This window comes from Capra hircus, chromosome 28 (genome assembly GCF_001704415.2).
Source record: "Capra hircus breed San Clemente chromosome 28, ASM170441v1, whole genome shotgun sequence".
NCBI classification, from domain to species: domain Eukaryota; kingdom Metazoa; phylum Chordata; class Mammalia; order Artiodactyla; family Bovidae; genus Capra; species Capra hircus.
In genome coordinates this window covers 22,554,369-22,578,374 of record NC_030835.1, presented here as the reverse complement: position 1 = coordinate 22,578,374, position 24,006 = coordinate 22,554,369, and the positions used below count along the sequence as shown (strand labels likewise).

Here is a 24,006-nt window from a genome sequence, read left to right as displayed (position 1 = left end):
AAAGAAGATAAAGGCAAAGGAGAAAAGGAAAGATATACCCATTTCAATGCAGAGTTCCAAGAATAGTAAGGAGAGATAAGAAAGCCTTCCTCAGTGATCAGTGCAAAGAAATAGAGGAAAACAATAGAATGGGAAAGACTAGATATCTCTTCAAGAAAATTAGAGATACCAAGGGAACTTCTCATGCAAAGATGAGCACAATAAAGGACAGAAATGGTATGGAACTAATACAAGCAGCAGATATTAAGAAAAAGTGGAAAGAATACACAGAAGAACTATATAAAAAAGATCTTCAGAACCCAGATAATCATGACAGTGTGATCACTCACCTAGAGCCAGACATCCTAGAATGTGAAGTCAAGTGGGTCTTAAGAAGCATCACTATGAAAAAAACAGGTGGAACTGATGGAATTCTGGTTGAGCTATTTCAAATCCTGAAAGATGAAGCTGTGAAAATGCTGCATTCAATATGCCAGCAAATCTGGAAAACTCAACAGTGGCCACAGGACTGGAAAAGGTCAGTTTTCATTTCAATCCCAAAGAAAGGCAGTTCCAAAGAATGTTCAGACTACCACACAATTGCACTCATCTCACACACTAGCAAAGTAATGCTCAAAATTCTTCAAGTAAAGCTTCAACAGTACATGAACCGTGAACTTCTAGATGTTCAAGCTGGTTCAGAAAAGGCAAAGGAACCAGAGATCAAAATGTCAACATCCGCTAGATCATTGAAAAATCAAGGGAGTTCCAGAAAAACATCTACTTTTGCTTTATTGACTATGCCAAAGCCTTTGACTGTGTGGATCACAATAAACTATGGAAAATTCTTAAAGAGATGGGAATACCAGACCACCTGACCTGCCTCCTGAGAAATCTGTATGCAGGTCAAGAAGCAATAGTTAGAACTGGACATGGAACAGGCTGGTTCCATATCAGGAAAGGAGCACATCAAGACTGTGTATTGTCACCCTGCTTATTTAACTTATATGAAGAGTACATCATGTGAAATGCTGGTCTGTATGAAGCACAAGCTGGAATCAAGATTGCCGGGAGAAATAATCAATAACCTCAGATATGCAGATGACGCCACCCTTATGGCAGAAAGTGAAGAAGAACTAAAGAGCCTCTTGATGAAAGTGAAAAAGGAGAGTGAAAAATTTGGCTTAAAGCTCAACATTCAGAAAACTATATCATGGCATCCAGTCCCATCATGTCATGGCAAATAAATGGGGAAACAATGGAAATAGTGAGAGACTTTATTTTGGAGGGCTCCAAAATCACAGATGGTGACTGCAGCCATGAAATTAAAAGATGCTTGCTCCTTGGAAGAAAACTATGACCAATGTAGACAGCATATTAAAAAGCAGAGATATTACTTTGCCAACAAAGGTCCAATTAATCAAAGCTATAGTTTTTCCAGTAGTCATGTGTGGATGTGAGAGTTGGACTATAAGGAAAGCTGAGCACCAAAGAACTGATGCTTTTGAACTATGGTGTTGGAGAAGACTCTTGAGAGTCCTTTGGACTGCAAGGAGATCCAACAAGTCCATCCTCAAGGAAATCAGTCCTGAATATTCATTGCAAGGACTGATGTTGAAGCTGAAATTCCAATAGTTTGGACACCTGATGTGAAGAACCGACTCATGTGAAGAAAAGACCCTGATGCTAGGAAAGACTGAAAGTGGGAGGAGAAGGGGACCTCAGAAGATGAGATGCTTAGATGGCATCACCGACACGATGGACATGAGTTTGAATAGGCTCCAGGAGTTAGTGGTGGACAGGGAAGCCTGGAGTGCTTCAGTCCATGGGGTTAGAAAGAGTTGGAGATGTCTGAGCAACTGAATGGAACTGAATATACAACCCTTTTGAAAAGTAATTATAGATTTTCAATAAGCAATTCATGGAAATATATCCCTAAGCATATGACTGAAAATAAACTAGATGCCTTTACAAACTGTTTTAGCTCTGCCTGGCCACTGGGCAGCATTTGATGAAAGGGACAAATGGAAGAAGACACAGCAAAACTCTATTAGATATTGATTCAATCAGAACAGAGTTTCAAAACTTAACTAGATTTTGGAAAATTAAGCACTTGTTTTGAGTTTGCCCAATTGTAAATGTATTCACTATAGGGGAAATTACTCACAATTTCACCATGCTCTTGGCTAATTAACAAATCTTATTTAATACCATCTAACACCTCTACATCCAATAAACCAAAAAACAATCTCTTTCCAACATCTTTGACAAGGAGTAACCTACTTGGCTTATGTTTAAAGATCACTTTCAGTGATTAGATAATAGCTCAACTCTGTCTTAAAACAACTCTTTCTTTTTCTACCTAGCCCTTAAACTGCAGGGCCTGAACTCACACAGTATTCTGGACTTGGACATTCCCATGCCATGTCCACTGGGAATTTTCTCATATTCCACAGGCTAAGCACCATAATCATTTTAAAGCTATAAGAGGGTCCTCACGTCATGCCACTGACTTATGCACTTGTGTCAGCTATAGTATATGTATATATAAGTATATACTACACACTTACATAGTATGTGTCAATGTGTTTGATGAATATCAAAGTAGGAGATACATAAATTTTGAATAAATTTGACTTGAAAAAACTGAACTCTACTGACCTGATTTCACTATAGACCACGAAAATGCTTTTGATGGACCAGTGTTTAAAATTCACTGAACTAGATAACAAATGTCCCTTTCAACTCCTGATGCTCCAGGTGCCTTTAGATAAGTAATGTTTTTTCCTATCCGCTTGTGCAATAGATTTTATTTAACCTAAGGCCCTGACTCTATATTTACCCTTATTAAATTTTAGCTTATGAGTTTTCAAACATTAGTCCAGATTATCAACATATTTTAGAACCATGAATTCTATTTTTCTCACATCTGTGTCATCAGCAAATATAAAATGTATACTTTCAAATTAAATTTCCAAGTTACTTGTTAAAAATGGAACAAGATTTTAGTTTTATCCTTCCACCAGGTTAAGTTCCCAGGTTAAGTTTCTCTCCTTTATATAAAAGAGAGATTCATTAGAGGATCTCAAGATTGGGCAATAGAAGTGTGTGTGTGTCTGTGTCTGTGTGTGTGTGTGTGTGTGTGTGTGTCTGTGTGTGTGTTCAGTCATGTCTGACTATTTACAGCCCTATGGACTGTAACCTGACAGGCTCCTCTGTCCTTTGGATTTTCCAGGCAAGAATACTGGAGCAGGTTGCCATGTCCTGCTCCAGGGGATCTTCCTGACCCAGGGATGGAACTCTCGAGTCCCTTGCATCTCCTACATTGGCAGGAGGATTCTTTACCACTGGCAACACATGGGAAGCCCCATTAGAAGTCCTGTAGGCCAACTTCTTAGCCTCTACGTTGTCTAAATATCACTCTCCTTATATTTAAATGTCTGTGACATTGAGAAACTCCAAATCCCTCTTTCTCAACAAAGTTCAATTTCTTCCAGTGCAGTTCCTGTAGAAAAATAATTCTATATTGGGACAAAATTTTTTCTATTTCTAGCTCATGTTCATAGGTTGTAGTTCTGCCCCTTAGGGACCTTCAGAACAAGTCTTTCACATCAGAGCCCTTTGAAGATTTGATGATAGTGATCATGTTTCTCCATGTCTTAACCTTTTCCTGGCTAAAAATTCCCTGTTGCTTTTATGAGTTTTTTGTACAGCATAGTTTCAAGTCATGTCACCATTTCAGATATTCTCTGCTAAATTTCCTCCAGGTGACAGTCTTTTCAAAGTATGACATCTGTAACTGGGCAAAATATTACAGTTGTAGTTCTCTAGACACAGTAAAAACCAAGATGATCCAATTCACTGAAACCTAGGTAAATTCAATGGTATTTAGCAAACAGGAACTAAATGTAGCCCCATCATCAGCTCCTTCTGCCCTGTGTTTCCTCAACATGACTTATTCCAAAATTAATATCACTCAGCCATTAAAAAGAATACATTTGAATCAGTTCAAATGAGGTGGATGAAACTGAAGCCTATTATACAGAGTGAAGTAAGCCAGAAAGAAAAACACCAATACAGTATACTAACACATATATATGGAATTTAGAAAGATGGTAACGATAAACCCTCTATGCGAGACAGCAAAAGAGACACAGATGTATAGAATGGACTTTTAGACTCTGTGGGAGAGGGTGAGGGTGGGATGATTTGGGAGAATGGCATTGAAACATGCATGCTATCAGGTAAGAAATGAATCACCAGTCTATGTTCGATACAGGATACAGGAGGCTTGGGGCTGGTGCACGGGGATGATCCAGAGAGATGATATGGGGTGGAGGTGGGAGGGGGTTCAGGATTGGGAACTCAGGTACACCCGTGGCTGATTCATGTCAACGTATGGCAAAACCAATACAGTATTGCAAAGCAAAATAAAGTAAAAATAAAAATTAAAAAAATAAATAAATAAAAGGAAATCAGTACTGAATGTTCACTGGAAGGACTAACGCTGAAACTGAAACTCCAATACTTTGGCCACCTAATGCGAAGAACTGACTCATTGGAAAAGACCCTGATGCTGGGAAAGATTGAAAGAGGGAGGAAAAGGTGACAACAGAGAATGAGATGGTTGGATGGCATCAGAGACTCAATGGACATGAGTTTGAGCAAGCTCAAGAGTTGATAAAGGACAGGGAAGCCTGGTGTGCTGCAGTCCATGGGGCTGCAAAAAGTTGGACAAGGCTGAGCAACTGAACTGAATTGAATATTAAAAGTTGGTTAGGTTTTCCTTCAAAATTAAGAAAATATCTATTTCCGGTTAAAAACTTAGAATCCTTAAAGAAATAAAGTGAAATGTGAAAGTATTCCTCCGTTCTATATCTCTAGTCTCACTTCTTGGAAGTAAACACTACTAAAATTTTCATGAGAACCTTTTGAAAAATGTCCTACAAGTACATAAACATATGGCTCAATCTTCTTTTTTCGCATAAGTGGGAAGTATAATACTCATTAGAAGAGTACCTTTTTCAGTTATCTTGGGTATCCTCCATACCAAAATACATATTGGGCTGACATTACTTTAAATGACTTTTAATATTCTCCACTAACAGATATTTAGGTTGGCTCTAGCTTTGCCATTGCAGATAACAAACTTTGCTCATAACAAACAAATAAACCTTGCTCATAACAAACTGGTGTGCCAGAGTGGTAGGGATGGGAGGACAGGCAAAATAGGTGAAGGGGATTAAGAGGTACAAATATCCAGCCATAAAAATAAATAAGTCACAGGGATATGTTGTATAGCGCTGCAGTTCATGGGGTCGCAAAGAGTTGGACATGACTGAGTGAACTGAACTGAACTGATATAATATAGTCAATAATATTGTAACAACTCTGTGTGGTGATAGATGGCGGCTAGATTTATTGTAGTGATCATTTCATAATATACAAAAATATCCAGTCACCATTTTTGCACCTGAAGTTAATATTCTATATCAAATTTAATGCAATTTAAAAAAACCGTAAAAAAGAACTTGCTTAAGACTTGTGTGTGTGCACTCATGTGTCTATACTATAAATTTCTAGAAGTGGAATAATGAACCTAAATGTATATGCATATTTTATTTCAATAGATATTGTCAAAATGGATCTTATACACATATACACATTTACAAACATGCATACACATAACACATATACATACATACACACAACATATAATTGGGGGATGCACCCCAGGCCCACTAACTGAATTTTGGGGCATACTATATAAAAAATACACAGTATAAAAAATAATTTTGGCAGTACAGAGGTAGAGAATAAATTTTAGAACTTGTTCTGTGATGAAAAAAATGTTGTATTAGTCTTTTCTGACTGCTAAATCACATTGTTGATTCATACTGAGATTACTATCAACAAAATTTCTAAGCCTTTTAGACAGTAAATATTTACTAAGCTATGTTCACTCCATTATTTATTTTTAGATTTCTTTTATAGTGCCAAAAATATATGGTTTAATATTTTACCTATTCAGTATTCAGTTCAGTTCAGTCACTCAGTCATGTCCGACTCTTTGCTGAATATAATAATATTCAGTCCATGTTTTGAATATTCAAATTCTTTATGACCAGACTCTTTCAGCTAATATAGACCCTTTACCTTCTAATTTTCAACTGAAAAAAATTAAGACCATAATTATAAAATTTTATCCAAATCACTAGTAAAATACTAAAATGAGCTAGGCCAAGGGCAGATTGCACCCCAGCAGTAGAGGTTAGCAACTATACATTAATCAGCCATTTTAACAGTTTATTTTTTATCAATTACAACTCAAACTAATTATAAGGTAATTTTTTACATTGTTGAAAAAAGAAAGATATGCCTAAAAGATGTTGCAAAAATTCTTGTTGTAGTCTATGAATATAAAATGATTTAATATTCTAGAAACCCTGCCCGTATATTGGACAAATAGTTCTTGAGCATCCAATATATGCTGCATTTCTGTTAGGTATGTGGGATACAGGTAGTGAACAAGAAACAATAAATCACTGCCTTCATAAACTTTATATATGAGAGTATACAATGTACAATAAAAAACTAACAAAATAATATAAAATATAATATCAAATTACAGTAGAGACTTTAAAAGAAATAAATATGGTGACATGATAGGTAACTTAGAGAGGCTGATGTCTGAGATGATATTTGAGCCCAGTTTTACAAATTGAACATAACAGAAGCTGTCCATATGGCCATATGAAAAAGCAAACTGGGAAATTACCAAGTGTGAACTTCCTCAGGTGGTAAGAAGCTTATTGTGTTCTAGAAACAGAAAGGCCAAAGTGCAGAGATCTAATGCATGCAAAGGAAAATAATATGAAGCAGAGTTGACAGTTAGGGAGTAGAAATTTCATGTAAGTCTGAATAACTCATTAAAAGAACTTTGCATTTTATTGTATAGGGCTAAGGAAAGCAACGGCTATGCTAAACATTTTTAAAATCGGGTTTTTATATGGGAAGTAGATTAGAGAGACATGAGTATGAGCATGGAAACCATGTAGGATATTTCTGTAGTCAAAGATAGAAATGATGAGGCACAGACTATGATATTTTTCATCCTGTCGACAAACAACATGAAGAAAAGTATATAGATTCAAGACAAATATTTTTGGTGAAACTTATAGGGCTTGTTAATGGATTAAATGGGAAAACTAGCCATTAGATATAATTAAAATATGAGTTTCACTAGGACAAGAGTTTTGACTAATTTATTTTACTGTTTACTCCCCAGCTGCACAAATGACACCTACTACATAGCATATGTTCAACAAATATTTACTGCATTGAAACAAAAAAAAGAAAATCTCTAGGTTTTCCTCAGAGAAACTAGGTGAAAGGCCATGCTGTTAACTAAAATCAGTAAGACTGAAGAAAAGCAAAATGATGTAGCTAGTAGGGGTTCCATTTGGCTATTTTAAGTTTTAAATGTCTTCTAGGCATAAATGTGGAGATGTAAAGGGAAAATTAAATATTTGAGTCTGGTCTTCAGGAAAGTTTTCTGGCCTATTGAGAAAAATTGGGATGCCATCAAAATATAGCCATGGACTTTATTGTAATTAATAATAAAAGGAATATTAAAGAGTCTCTGAAGGACATTAAAAAACAGTTCTGATTATGGGGATATATAAAACATGATTATTAATGGAAATATTTAATATCTTGAAGGAGCCACTTTTCCCTAAAATAATCTAAAATCTAAAACATTTTAACAATTTCAATAAAAAATCCTAATATGTATTTTTATAGAACTTTGTAAGTGGATACTTAAAGTTACATAAAAGAGAAGAGCAGAACAGTAATACTTTAAAGAAAGAAACAAGGCATCTAAAATTGACTAGAAGATATCAAGATGCAACCAAAGGTCACAATTAAGACTGTAACTCTCCCTGACACCAAAACCAAAGATATAACACATGCACACAAAAATTATAGGCTAATGCCATTGATGAACATAGATGCAAAAACCCTCGACTAAACATTAGCAAAGCAAATTCAACAATACAATAAAAAGATCATATACTGTGAGCAAGTAGGATTTATCCCAGTGATGAAAGATGGTTCAGTATTGTCAAACGATCAATGTGATACACCACATTAACAAACTGAACAGTAAAAATCATATGATCATCTCAATAGATGTAGCAAAAGTTTTTTACAAAATTCAACATTTATGATTTAAAAATCCAAAAAAAGTGGGTATAGAAGGAATGCACCTCAAAATAATAAAGGTCATATATGAAAAACTCACATCAACATCATATGCAATGTATGAATAGGTAAAAATATTTCCTCTAAGATCAGGAATAAAGATGCACACTCTTGCCATTTTTATTAAACATAGTTTGGAAGTAATAGACACAGCATTCAGACAGGAAAAGGAAATGAAAGGACTCTAAATTTTAAGGCAAAAAGAAAAACTGCCACAGTTTACAGACAATAAGATCCAATATATGGAGAGTCCTAAAGATGCTACAAAAATCTATTGTAACTCATGAGTGAATTCAATAAAGTTTCAGGATATAAAATTAATATACAGAAATCAGTTGTGCTTCTATGCACTAACAAACTAGAAAGAGAAATTAAGAGAATAATCCAATTTATAATTGCATGACAAAGTATAAAATATTTAGAAATAAACTAAGGAGATAAAAGACTCTTATTAGGAAAACTATAAAACACTTAAAGGAATTGAAGGAGACACAAAGAGATGCCTCTCCAATATCTTTATATATCATGTTCTTGGAGTGGAAGAATTAATAGTGTTGATAAAGTGACCGTACTACCCAAGGCAATCTACATATTCAACATAATTAATACCAAAATACCAGTGACATTTTTCACAAAACTAGAACAAATAATTCATTTGTATGGAAACACAAAAGAGTCCAAATAGCAAACATAATCTTGAGAAAGAACAAAGCCAGAGACATCATTCTTCCTGATTTCAAACTATATTACAGAGCACAGTAGTCAAAACAGTATGGTACAAAAACAGACGAAACTTACAAACATACAACACACAAAAACATACAAAAACAGACATATAAGTCAGTGGAACATAGAAAAGAGCCCAGAAAAAAAAAAAATTACACTTACGTGGCAATTAATCTACAAGAGGAGGGGCAAGAATATACAGTGTGGAAAAGTACACCCTTTTTAATAAGTTGTATTGGGAAAACTGGACAGCTACTTGCAAAAGAATGAAGCTGGACTATTTTCTTACATAAATTCAAAATGGATTAAAGACTTAAATGTAAGACCCAAAACCATAAAACTTCTAGGAAAAAAATGTAGGCAGGATGCTCTTTGACATCAGTCTTAGCAATATTTTGGGGATATGTATTCTCAGGTAAAGAAAACAAAATCAAAGATAAACAAATGAGACTACATCAAACTTAAAAAGCTTTTGCACAGTTAGGGAAACTATCAACAAAATTAAAAGCTACATACTGAATGAGAGAAGATACTTGCAAACGAAATACTCAATGAGGGCTTAACATCCAAAATATACAAAGAACTCATAAGACTCAACATCAAAAGAGAAAGAAAGAAACAACCCAATTAAAAATAGGTAAAGAACTTGAATAGACATTTTTTTCAAAGAAGTAACCAGATGGCCAACAGGCACATGAAAAGATGCTCAGTATCACTAATCATCAGGGAAATGCAAATTGAAGTCATGAGCTATCACTTTACACCTGTTGTAATAAGTGTAGGCAAGGACATAGAGAAAAAGGACCCCTTGTGCATTATTCGTGGGAATGTAAATTGGTGTAGCCACTGTGAAAAACAGTAGGGGGGGTTCCTCAAAAAATTGAAAGTAGAACTACCAAATGATCCAGCAATTCCACTTCTGGGATTTTATCCAGAGAAAACAAAAACACTGGTTTAAAAAGATATATGTGAGAATTCCCTGATGGTCCAGTGATTAGGACAACACTCTTTCACTGCTCAGGGCATGGGTTCAGTCTCTGGTTCAGGAAGTAAGATCCCAAAAGCCACAGCACAGCCAATTATTATTTTTTTTTAATTTAAAAAATTTTTTAAAAAAAGAAAAGATATAGGCATCCCTATGGGCTTCCCAGGTGGCTCAGAGGTTAAAGCATCTACGTGCAATGAAGGAGACCTGGGTTCAATCCCTGGGTCAAGAAGATCCCCTGAAGAAGGAAATGGCAAGCCATATTAGTATTCTTGCCTGGAGAATCCCATGGACGGATGTGGGCTACAGTCCACAAGGTCGCAAAGAGTCAGACACAGCGGAGCAACTTCACTTTCACTTTCATGTTCATTGCAGCATTATTTATAATAGCCAAGATGTTAAAGCATCCTAAGTGTTTTTATCAATAAATGAGTGAATAAAGAAGATGCTGTGCACACACACACACAACACAAACACAATGCAATATTACCCAGCCATAAAAAATTAATTAAACCTTGCCACTGTGATAACATTGATAGACCTGGAAGGAATACGCTAAATGAGATAAGTCAAACAGAGTAAGGTAAATATCACATGATTTCACTTATATATGGAATCTAAAAACTAAAGTATAATTGGTAAAGGGTCAACTTTTTAATACAGTATGATAGCCTAGTGGTTACCACTGTTTAAAAAATTATATTCAACCTCCTATTAGACATAAACATAAATTTCAGATAAAATAAAGACTTAAATGTTAAATAACAGTATTTACTATTTTAAAAAGAAAATATGGGGACTATGAAACCCTTTTGTTGGAAGAATTTCTTGACAAAGCACAAACCAACACACCATGGCACAGAATAGGTGCTCAAACATCTAATTAAAAATCTAAAAGATGAATCATATGTTCATATTATAGTTCTTAAAACACTTTACGATTAAAATATTATATTCAAAGTTAAAGGAAAAGCCACAGTCAACAGAAGATATTTTTAATAAATCTAAGCAGTGCAATAAAAACAAGCAACTAAAAATTGTCAAAGGTTTTACGCAATTCACAGACTTGAAAGCCAAATGGTTAATAACTATTTTTTAAAGTGTTTTCTTGAGTAATCATAAAAGTATAAATTGAAACCAATGAGATATTCTGAATACTATTCAGATTCAAAAGGCATTTCAATAATGACAGCATCAAGTGTTATCCACAATATGGAGAAACGAAAACTCAATCTACTGAGGGGAATGTGATTCAGCCACTTCAGAGACCTATTGCACAGTTCTGTTCCCTATGGGACCTCATAGAAAACTGACCTCCGTTATGAGATCTCAGTTGCTGGTTCCTCTAGATCGTACTTCAGCCAGTTTTCAGTTAATCAGCATTAAGTCTAAAGAAGCAGTCACCTTACTATTTCCTAAATATTCTTACAGATGAAATCATCGGCAAAGCAGGCGAAGAATTTAACACACATTCTGCTTTTAGTAAAATTAGAATTCCAGCAGAAGTCCAGAGACTTGAAATTTCTAATCATTATTATATTTCACATCTTTGCAACTACTGTGGTTTTAATTGGGAAGTAATTATCTACATCACTTGTTGCTTATTCTAAGGCAGCGAAGGATTGACCTTATGTGTATCCTCAGTTCAGTTCAGTCGCTCAGTTATGTCTGACTCTTTGTGACCCCATGGACTGCAGCACACCAGGCTTCCCTGTGCATCACCAACTCCCAGAGTTTACTCAAACTCATGCCCATTGAGTTGGTGATGCTATCCAACCATCTCATCCTCTGTTGTCCCCTTCTCCTGCGTATCCTGAATCATAGTTTTGAGATAATTACTCATTTAGAAATAATTCCTAAGCAATATGTTTCTCTTTGGATTTTAAAAAACTCCTGAATTCCAGACAAGACAATATTTCTTGGCTTTTTTCAAGCTCATGACTTCTTTTGATAAAAGAGAAAAAAAACATTATTTTCACATGATTTGAGATTTTAAATTAAATAATGACTAAAAATAAATCAGATCTGTTGCACAAAACACTTCTTTGATTTCAAACTATACCATTCAGAAAATTCTAAGATGGTCTCTCAGGAACTGTTACAAGAACCAGGTGTCAAATAAAGAATGAAATGCTTAGTAAAGAGTAAACTATGACCTTAGGATGAGTCAGTTTATATTGTTTAAATATATATTTTAATATGTTTCCATATGTATGAAAGTCTGAAGCATTACACATAATTTTTTATAGCTAGTTTAATAAAATACAGTTATCATACCTGTGGACACAAGGTTTCCAGGTGATTGGCAGCAACTCTGACAATCTTAATCCCATCTTCATTTGTTGACATGGAACAAGCAAGATTTGCCACCTTAAATACAAAATAATGGAAATTATCTCAGATTATCGAGGAAATGCAGAAATGTGTTATCACATAAATGTCACTGGTATCTACTTTATGGAAGCATTCAGAAATCTATTAAATAACAATAAAGGCCATACAGTAGTGTTTAAAGACAACAGGAAGACAAATTTGCAATCCCTGTACAGTCTCTTGGTATCAATATCTAACCCATAATAAGATGTTGCTATGGTTTTTTTATGAGACTGAGAAAAAGTTTATCTATGGATTGAATGCTAATAAATTCTTGGATTCATATGATTGTGGTTTATTTTAAGTTTGTAATTGGTTTATTATTTCCCAGAAGTCTATTATGCATTCTTAAGTTGCATTAAGCATGACTGTATCTTTGTTCATGTTTTATTCAGTATCAAATATGCTACAAAGCTGGGCAAATACAGGATAATTGAATTCTTCTTCCTGTTCTTGATTTTCTACTACAACTTCATAAGCACTATTTGACATTCCAGCAGTCAATTTGATTCACACCCTAATATCCATATTTTTTAATACATTATTGTTTTGAAACACACTGTTTCCCAAGGATATGACTGCCCTTTAAAATAACTGCCTTCATGGCGATGACCTAAGTCCAGTGTTCATAAGGATTTTCTTTATACCATGAACAAGTCTTGAGAAAGATTGTGGAGTTCCATCCTTTTCCTTTGAACTTCAGTCTTATTCAACATCCCCCTTGCTAGCAGGTGAGTCTTCATGTACAGAGGCAATGTTTTCTCAGATCTATAAAATATGTCACTGCCTCCATCACTGCAAAGAGATCACTTTCCTAACAATTATTTTCATCATGTTTCAGTTATTATATACTTTATCACAAGGCAGTTTCTACTGATCAAATCCAAAATCCAATCAGTTGCAGAGGAACTTCACTTAAACTGTATGTGTTGGAAGTGAACAACAAACATATCTTTGGATGACTATCTGTAGAATACCAAAAACTGTTACTTACATGGATTTACAGTCTTTGCTTTTTTTTTTTTTTTTTTAATAGCATTACTTTAAATATGTTGGCAGTGAAACAACTCCTTGGTTTGCATTTACATATAATGAAATGACAGCCATATATTATTTAACTGTGGAATGGCATTGATCACTTTATTAATGTACATGGAAATGGCTTACTTGAAAAGGTCTTTTGTTGGCTTGAAGGTCACAATGCCTCAACTTTCATATCAGCCACATAATTAGCACATTTGTGATTATTTGAAAAGGGCAGTCGTTTCTGTATCCCACTCCATTCTTAAAACCCCACTCACAGAAAGTAAAAATTTAGCAGTTTAATTCCTTTAATAAATTTTATAATAATTTTCACTGTACTTGCAGAAAATAGCTGCCTGTAAATTTGAGCACTGTTTGCTTTAAGTAGAAATATGAAATTATTGGCTCAATCTTTTGGTCAAATAGATGAATGTTGGTTAAACCAAAGTTTAAAAATTATAGAAAGATACTCTATATAGATACTTTTTAAGTTTCTTTAAATTTATATTTAAATATAGTTGATTAACAGTTTTATGTCAGTTTCAGGTGTATAATAAGGGATTCAGTTATAAATGTATCTATTATTTTTTGAATTATTTTCTCATTTAGGTTATTACAGGACATTAGAGATACCAAGGGAATATTTTATGCAAAGATGGGCTCAAAAAGGACAGAAATGGTATGGACCTAAGAGAAGCAGAAGATATTAAGAAGAGGTTGCAAGAATACACAAAAAAACTGTACAAAAAAGGTCTTCATGACCCAGATAATCACGATGGTGTGATCACTCACCTAGAGCCAGACATCCTGGAATGTGAAGTCAAGTGGGCCATAGGAAGCATCACTGTGAACAAAGATAGTGCAGGTGATAGAATTCCAGTTGAGTTATTTCAAATCCTGAAAGATGATGCTGTGAAAGTGCTGCACTCAATGTGTCAGCAAATTTGGAAAACTCAGCAGTGGCCACAGGACTGGAAAAGGTCAGTTTTCATTCCAGTCCCAAAGAAACGCAATGCCAAAGAATGCTCAAACTACTGCACAATTGCACTCATCTCACACACTAGTAAAGTAATGCTCAAAATTCTCCAAGCCAGGCTTCAGTAACACGTGAACCGTGAACTTCCAGATGTTCAAGCTGGATTTAGAAAAGGTAGAGGAACCAGAGATCAAATTACCAACATCTGCTGGATCATCAAAAAAGCAAGAGTTCCAGAAAAACATCTATTTCTGCTTTACTGACTAGGCCAAAGCCTTTGACTATGTGGAAATTTGTGAAACAGATGGGAATACCAGACCACCTGACCTGCCTCTGAGAAAACTGTATGCAGATCAGGAAGCATCAGTTAGAACAGGACATGGAACAACAGACTGGTTCCAAATAGGAAAAGGAGCTATCAAGGCTATATATTGTTACCCTGCTAATTTAACTTACATGCAGAATACATCATAAGAAACACATGGCTGGAGGAAGCACAAGCTAGAATCAAGATTGCCGGGAGAAATATCAATCACCTCAGATATGCAGATGATACCACCCTTATGGCAGAAAGTGAAGAAGAACTAAAAAGCCTCTTGATGAAACTGAAAGAGGAGAGTGAAAAAGTTGGCTTAAAGCTCAACAGTCAGAAAACAAAGATCATGGCATCTGGTCCCATCACTTCATGGGAAATAGGTGGGGAAACAGTGGAAACAGTGGCTGACTTTATTTTTCTGGGCTCCAAAATCACTGCAGTTTGTGATTGCAGCCATGAGATTAAAAGATGCTTACTCCTTGGAAGGAAAGTTATGATCAACCTCGATAGCATATTAAATAGAGACATTGCTTTGCCAACAAAGGTCCCTCTAGTCAAGGCTATGGTTTTTCCAATGGTCATGTATGGATGTGAGAGTTGGACTATAAAGAAAGCTGAGCACCGAAGAATTTATGCTTTTGAACTCTGGTGTTGGAGAAGACTCTTGAGAGTTCTTTGGACCGCAAGGAGATCCACCCAGTCCATCCTAAAGGAGATCAGTCCTGGATGTTCATTGGAAGTACTGATGCTAAAGCTGAAACTCCAATACTTTGGCCACCTGATGCGAGGAGCTGACTCATTTGAAAAGATCCTGATGCTGGGAAAGACTGAGGGCAGGAGGAGAAGGAGATGACAGAGGATGAGATGGTTGGATGGCATCACCGACTCAATGGACATGGGTTTGGGTGGACTCCGGCAATTGGTGATGGAAAGGAAGGCGTTGCGTGCTGTAGTTCTTGGGTTGAAAAAAGTTGGACACGATTGAGAGACTAAGGTAAGCTGAACTGAAGCAGTATTCCCTGTGCTATATAGTAGGTCCATATTGGTTACTTATTTTAAATATAGTAGTGTGTGCATGCCAATCTCAGACTCCCAATCTATGCCAAACCATCCAATCCAAAAAGTGAGCAGAAGACCTAAATAGACATTTCTCTAAAGAAGACATACAGATGGCCAAGAGGACTTCCCCAGTGGCTCAGCAGTAAAGAATCTGCCTGCCATGCAGGAGACCGTGGTTCAATCCCTAGATCAAGAAGATTCCCTGGAGAAGAGAACAGCAATCTACTCCAGTATTCTTGCCTAGAGAATGCCGTGGAAGAGGAGACTGGTGGACTGTAGTCCATAGGGTCACAAAGAGTCGAACACGACTGAGCATGCACACAGACTCACACACAGATGAACAAGAAGCATACCGAAAGATGTTCAACATTAGAAACATTAATTTTAGAAAAATTAATTATTAGAAAGTAATAATTTCTAATAAACAATTATTAGAGAAGGCATTATTAGAAAAATGCAAATTAAAACTACAATGAGATATCTCTTCACATCAGTCAGAAGGGTCATCATCAAAAAATCTACAAACAATAAATGCTGAGGAGGGTGTGGAGAAAAGGAAACCCTCCTTCACTGTCAGTATGAAAGTAAATTGGTACAAACACTATAGAGAGCCATACGGAGGTTTCTTAAGAAACTAAAAAATACGGATTTCTGTGGTTGTCCATTGGTTAAGAATCTGCCTTCCAATGCAGGGGACTCAGGTTCCATCCATGGTCAGAGAACTAAGATCCCACGTTGCTGTTGTTGTTTAGTCTCTAAGTCATGTCAGACACTTTTGCAACCCCATGGACTCTAGCCTACAAGTCATGGGGCAGCAAGCTCACGGACCACAGGTAGAGAGAAGCCTGTGCTCCAACGAAGAGTCCATGTGCCCCAAAGAGGTCTGACATGGCCAAATAAATAAATAAATATTTTTTAGAAAACATAACTACCATGTGATCCACAAGCCCACTCCTGGGCATATAGCCAGAGAAAAACGTCCTTTCAAAAGAATCCATGCACTCCAATGTGCGTTGCAGTGCTGTTTTTAATAGACAACATTTGGAAGCAACCTAAATGTCTACTGACAGAGAAATGCATAAACAAAAGGTGGTACATATATACAACAGAATATTATTCAGCCATTAAAAACAGTGAAATAATGTCATTTGCAGCAACATGGATGGTCATGGAGATTATCATAGTAAGTGAAGTATGTCAGAAAGAGAACAACAAACATGCAGAATCTTAAAAAATAAATCAAATTAACTTATCACAAAATAGAAAAAGGCATGATAAAGGACAGAAACACTAATAACCTAACAGAAGTAGAAGAGATTAAGAGGTGGCCAGAATACATAAAAGAACTATATACAAAAGGTCTTACTGATCCAGATAACCACAGTGGTGTGATCACTCACCTAGAGCTGGGCATCCTGGTGTGTGAAGTCAAGGAAGCATTATTACAAAGCTAGTGGAAGTGACAGAATTTCAGCAGAGCCATCTAAAATTCTAAACGATGATGCTCTTAAAATCCTGTACTCAATATGTCAGCAAATTTGGAAAACTCAGCCATAGGACTGGAAAAGGTCAGTTTTTCATTTCAATCCCCAAGAAGGGCAATGCCAAAGAATGTTCAAACCACCTGGACAATTGCTCTCATTTCATATGTTAGTAAGTTTATGCTCAAAATTCTAGGCTTCAACAGAACAGGAACTGAGAACATCCAGATGTACAAGCTGGATTTTAAAAAGGCAGAGGAACCAGAAATCAAATTGCCAATGTCCACTGGATCATAAAGATAGCAAAGGAAGTCTAGAAAACCATCTACTTCTGCTTTAGTGATTACGCTAAAGCCGTTGACTGTATGGATCACAACAAACTGTGGAATATTATTAGAGAAGGGAATTCCAGACCACCTTACCTGTCTCCTGAGAAACCTGTATGAGGGTCAAGAAGCAACAGTTAGAACCGGACATGTAACAATGGACTCATTTCAAACTGAGAAAGGAGCACATTACATTGTCACCCTTCTATGCAGAGTACTTCATGCGATACACCAGGCTGGTTGAGTTACAAGCTGGAATCAAGATTTCTGGGACAAATATCAGCAACCTCAGATATGCAGATGATACCACTCTAATGGCAAAAAGTGAAGAGAAACTAAAGAGACTCTTGAAGAGGGAGAGTGAAAGAGCTGGCTTAAACTCAATATTCAAACAACAAAGATCATAGCATCCAGTCCCATCACACTCATGGCAAATAGAAGGGGAAAAAGTGGAAACAGTGACAGATTTTATTTTCTTGGGCTCAAAAATTACTGTGGATAGATACTGCAGCCATGAAATTAAGAGATACTTGCTCCTTGAAAGGAAAGCTATGAGAAACCTAGTGTATTAAAAAGCAGAGACATCACTTTGCTGACAAACGTCTGCATGGTCAAAGCTATGGTTTTTCCAGTAGTCATGTTTGGATATGAGAGTTGGATCATAAGAAGGCTGAGTGCCTAAGAACTGATGCTTTGAATTTTGGTGCTGGAGAAGACTCTTAAGAATTCCTTGGACTGCAAGGAGGTCAAATCAGTCAATCCTAAAATAAATCAATCCTGAATATTCACTGGAAGGACTGATGCTGAAGCTCTAAAACTTTGATTACCTGATATAAAGAGCCAATTCATTTGAAAAGATCCTAATGCCAGGAAAGATAGAAGACAAAAAGATGAGATGGTTAGATACCATCACTGACTCAATGGACATGAATTTAAGCAAACTCCAGATGAATGTAGGATGGAGAAGCCTGGAGGGCTGCAGTCCATGGGGTCTCAAAGAGTCAGACATGACTTAGTGTTTCAACAACAACAAAACAGAAGTAGATTCTCAGATATAGAGCATGAAATTATGGTACCAGTGGGAAGAGTGGATACACTTTAATTTTAAATTTATCATCTTTGTTTTTTTTTTAAACAAGCCTTTTTCTTCTGGATGTTTACTGGTTACCCTGTTACTGAAGTAAATTTAATTATTCATGTTAACATAAAAATCATCCTAAACACAAAGTTTCTGTATATATTATCATACTTAAGTTTTATTTAACGCTGAGTTGAAAATACAACTCAAAGTTTTCTGCTCCCTGAATGACTGTATTAACACTCTTTCTGTCTTCTTTTATTCGAACATGCCCAAACTTCTCCTTACCAGAATTGTTCTACGTCAGGTAAGCTCTCTAGACAGTCAGTTATGATCACCAAATTAAGGCTTGTAGAGTTTCAGTGATACTTTATACAAACAAATTTAAATGTATAGGATAGTTAATATTCTGTGACCAGAGAAAGCTATGTGTTAAAAATATCTTTGCATTTCTAATTTGAGTGATTTGTAACATCTTTTCTAGGTCAAATCAATGTGTAACGTGAAAGTTGCTCAGTCGTGTCTGACTCATTGCAACCCCATGGACTATACTGCAGGGGGTAGCCTTTCCCTTCTTCAGGGGATCTTCCCAACCCAGGGATTGAACCCAGGTCTCTCACATTGCAGGCCGATTCTTTACCAGCTGAGGTAAGTGAAAGCCAAATTTCTTCTAATATTCATAAGTTCTGTGTGGCTCTTCAGGCAGTCAGGTATGTTCCTAGGCAAAACATGAAGGCAACTCCCTACTGGTTGAAGAAAATAGCATGCAAATAAAATATTTTGTAAGATACTTTGAGATATTTGGACATTTGACATTTTTTATATATCGAACTTTTTTCATAAGTCTATGTAAAGTTTTATTATTCAAGAGATCTTTGTGAAACATTTCTGTCATCTATGGGAAATTATTCATAGAGAGGTTTTGGAGACAATTAGGTCTGGATTTTAACCTATTCCCACAATTATCAAAATTTCTGACCATGGATAAAATGGTAATATCTGAGAGAATTTTGTCATCTATAAAATGGGTATGATAGTATCAGTATCTACCTAACTTGAATACTTTGAAGATTAAATGAGACAGTGTGTGAAGACACTTTGATACCTGGTAGCCCTGAAGACAGAGAAGGCAATGGCAACCCACTCCAGTGTTCTTGCCTGGAGAATCCCAGGGACGGGGGAGCCTGGTGGGCTTCCGTCTATGGGGTCGCACAGAGTCAGACATGACTGAAGTGACTTAGCAGCAGCAGCAGCAGCAGCAGCCCTGAAGATGTATGAATTCCCTTCCAGATCATCTTATCTTTTACTAAGGATGGTGAAGAGGATTCACTCTCTCAAGAAATCTTATAGAAGTAAAACCTTAGGAGTCTAAGGAAATATGACACAATTTCTAATCAAAGAGCCACAAACCAAAATGGTTTAAGGACTCAGGCAAGGTATACAAATGTAGAGTCTATATGTAACAGTAGGTGGGGTAGTGTGGTGGGGCCTCAGGCAAACATGAGCATGTATGCCCTGTCTAATGGCATTAGACCTCATTAAAATACAAGGAAAAATTCATAGCCTTGGTCAAACTAATAGTCTGTTCACTTATTTTAGTTCATAGTTCACCAGTATGTGACCTCTGACCATATTCTCTCACCCAGTATTTTATAGATGGGAAAACAAGCCAAACAGAGAGAAGAAATACATTCAAACCATCCACTGATAGGAAGACTATTAACCAGAAAACAATGTATGCTATTTATGCCACCCTGATTTAAAGTACTGAAATTTTCCTGCATTGAAATGATTGACCAGACTTTTTATTGATGTTGTGCCTTCCCCAAGACCAAGAAAATCAGAATCTAAATTATCCTAAATGGAACCAAAGACATTCAGGTAGATTCACAAGTTTATTAAAAAGAAAAGGCCAGGACACACTTTCTTTCATTTTTTAAAAACAAAAGATTAAACTGTATCTTTAAAATAACTGTCAATACTCTAATAATTGCAAAAGTCAAATAAAATAATCTTCAAACAGGGAAATGGTATCATGTTACTCAGAGGGGAGTGATTATTTTTTTAGCATCAGCATCTCTCTCATGAGCCTCTTTCCTTCACACAAGTCCTTCTGCCTTCTAAGATGTATCACATTCTAGAAGTTTTACATTTGAATGCACTGCCCTTTCAGGTATATTGAAAATATTGCAGGCAACAAAGCCTGGCTGGGCACTTCCTGAATTAATTCACATTAATTACTATCCTACTGATGTTTGTTCTTCTCTTCCTAGTTCCAGTTCTGTATACTAATCATTAATATCCCTGGCATCTTTTCTATGTATTGGACTGTGATCCTTCCCCTTCACCTGGCATATAACATGGTACCTCTCATCCCTGACTCATGTTCTTAAGAGGGAAAGTCTCTGCTCAGGAACCTGAAGTCATAAAATCCTGCCAGCTAGGCTAGTTCTGTCCCTCACTTTCCACCAAGGTCAAGGAGATGGCCACACTTGACCCTCCCCACACCCAGATGATACAGACATAGTAGTACTGGGCTTCTCAGTGGTAAAGAATCCACCTGCTCATGCAGGAGACACGGATTCGATCCCCGGGACAGGAAGATCCCCTAGAAAAGGAAGTGACAACCCTCTCCATTATTCTTGCCTGGGAACTGCTATCTATGGACAGAGTCGCCTGGTGGGCTGCATAGGGTCACAAAAGAGATGGACATCACTAGGTGGCTAAACAACAATAACAAGGCTGGAGAGAAAAACACCAGTACAGTATACTAATGCATATATATGGAATTTAGAAAAATGGCAATGATAACCCTGTATGCAAAACAGCAAAAGAGACACAGATGTATAGAACAGTCTTTTGGACTCTATGGGAGAGGGAGAGGGTGGAATGATTTGGGAGAATGGCATTGAAACATGTATAATATCATATAAGAAATGAATCGCCAATCCAGGTTCGATGCATGATACTGGATGCTTGGGGCTGGTGCACTGGGACAACCCAGAGGGATGGTACAGGGAGGGAGGAGGGAGGGGGGGTCAGGATGGGGAACACCTGTGCACCCGTGGCAGATTCATGCTGATGTATGGCAAAACCAATACAATATTGTAAAGTAATTAGCCTCTGATTAAAATAAATAAATTTAAATTTTTTAAAAAAAACAATGTTAGTACCAAGGAAAGCTATAAAAACAGTATTTGGGAAGTGGGGATAATGTCAATGACCTTTATATCAGTCTATCATGCTATAGGGCTTAACTATACTTTTTATCATTCTGAGCTAGTAAAGAGACTGCATTTTAAAAATATAGAATACCCTATCACGCTATAGATTAACATTCCAACATCAAGTGTTATTTGAAATTTCAGGTGCAATAATTGTCCTCTCAAGCCATCTTAGACACTGAAATAATATTGTTGCTAGGAACAAGCTCACTATTTGAACAGCTGATCATCATAAATTTTTCATTCTGTCACTAAGAAGTTCTTACGCACCATTTACTTGTGATATGATTTCTCAAGAACATGAAACAAACTTTGATGTTTGGTGAGATTTCCATTGTTGCATATCCATAGTTTAGTTCACATACTTAATTGTAATATGATGTTACTCTGCATCTTAGCTCTCAGTAGGGGAGAAAGATCCTTTTCTCATTTTTATGCATTTTCCTCTCTGGCCAATGGTCATGGAACTCCTGGGTAAGCACTTTCATAGGCAGAATTTACTCTTTTCCAGGACAGTGTATTCCTGTTGCATGGTAGTCCAAAGTTACACAGATTAAGATGTTCTTCCTTATAAAGAGATGAAGTCTTTCTTTCAGCAGCTTCCTCATAGAGGACACAGAATCCAAAATGTCAAATATTTTCAATAAAAGAAAAAAAAGGTTGAGCCCACAGAAAATCTTTATTAGTAGTTCTCAATCTGTGGGATAAGTTAGATGGTGAATATAATAATCATTGGTATGGCTATTAAAGAAAAGTCCAGAATACGTCTGCCAAGATACTCATATATTAAGTATGTCTCTAGCTGGAATGTTAAGGCAGGTGGGCCTTAGGAAGCATAACTACGAACAAAGCTAGCGGAGGCAGTGGAATTCCAGTTGAGCTATTTGAAAGATGATGCTGTGAACGTGCTGCACTCAATATGCCAGCAAATTTGGAAAACTCAGCAGTGATCACAGAACTGGAAAAGGTCAGTTTTCATTCCAAACTCAAAGAAAGGCAATGCCAAAGAATGCTCAAACTACTGTGCAATTGCACTCATTTCACACACTAGTAAAGTAATGCTCAAAATTATCCAAGCCAGGTTTCAGCAATACATGAACTGTGAGCATCCAGATGTTCAAGCTGGTTTTAGAAAAGGCAGAGGAACCAGAGATCAAATTGCCAACATCCAATGAATCATTGAAAAAGCAAGAGAGTTCCAGAAAAACATCTATTTCTGCTTTATTGACTATGCCAAAGCCTTTGACTGTGTGGATCACAATCAACTGTGGAAAATTCTGAAACAGGTGGGAATACCAGACCATCTGACCTGCCTCTTGAGAAATCTGTATGCAGGTCAGGAAGCAACAGTTACACTGGACATAGAACAACAGACTGGTTCCAAATAGGAAAAGGAGTACATCAAGGCTGTATATTGTTACCCTGCTTATCTAAATTATATGCAGAGTACATCATGAGAAACTCTGGGCTGGATGAAGCACAAGCTGGAATCAAGATTGCTGGGAGAAATATCAATAACCTCAGATACGCAGATGACACCACCCTTATGGCAGAAAGTGAAGAGGAGCTAAAAAGCCTCTTGATGAAAGTGAAAGAGGAGATTGGAAAAAGTTGGCTTAAAGCTCAACATTCAGAAAACTAAGATCATGTTCTGGTCCCATCACTTCATGGGAAATAGATGGGGAAACAGTGGAAACAGTGTCAGACTTTATTTTTCTGGGCTCCCAAATCACTGCAGATGGTGATTGCAGCCACGAAATTAAAAGACATTTACTCCTTGGAAGGAAAGTTATAACCAACCTAGACAGCATATTAAAAAGCAGAGACATTACTTTGCCAACAAAGGTCTCTCTAGTCAAGGCTATGGTTTTTCCAGTAGTTATGTATGGATGTGAGAGTTGGACTATAAAAAAAGCTGAGCACCAAAGAACTGATGCTTTTGAACTATGGTGTTGAAGACTCCTGAGAGTCCCTTGGACTGCAGGGAGATCTAGTCAGTCTATCCTAAAGATTAGTCCTGGGTATTCATGGAAGGTCTGATGTTGAAGCTGAAACTCCAATACTTTGGCCACCTGATGTGCAGAGGTGACTCATTTGAAAAGGCCCTGATATTGGGAAAGATTGAGGGCAGGAGGAGAAGGGGACGACAGAGGATGACATCGTTGGATGGCCTCACCGACACAATGGACATGGGT

General features: G+C 36.6%; 1 protein-coding gene across 2 annotated transcripts in view; it reads right to left on the bottom strand.

The window, feature by feature from the left end:
* CTNNA3 (catenin alpha 3) overlaps positions 1 to 24,006 on the bottom strand; it is a 1,853,842-nt gene that overhangs the window by 710,210 nt on the left and 1,119,626 nt on the right. For both annotated transcript variants that reach the window (XM_018042551.1, XM_018042552.1), the window contains exon 10: positions 12,233 to 12,325. In XM_018042551.1, coding sequence (XP_017898040.1) covers positions 12,233 to 12,325 — 93 coding nt within the window. The remainder of the gene's footprint in view (positions 1 to 12,232; positions 12,326 to 24,006) is intronic.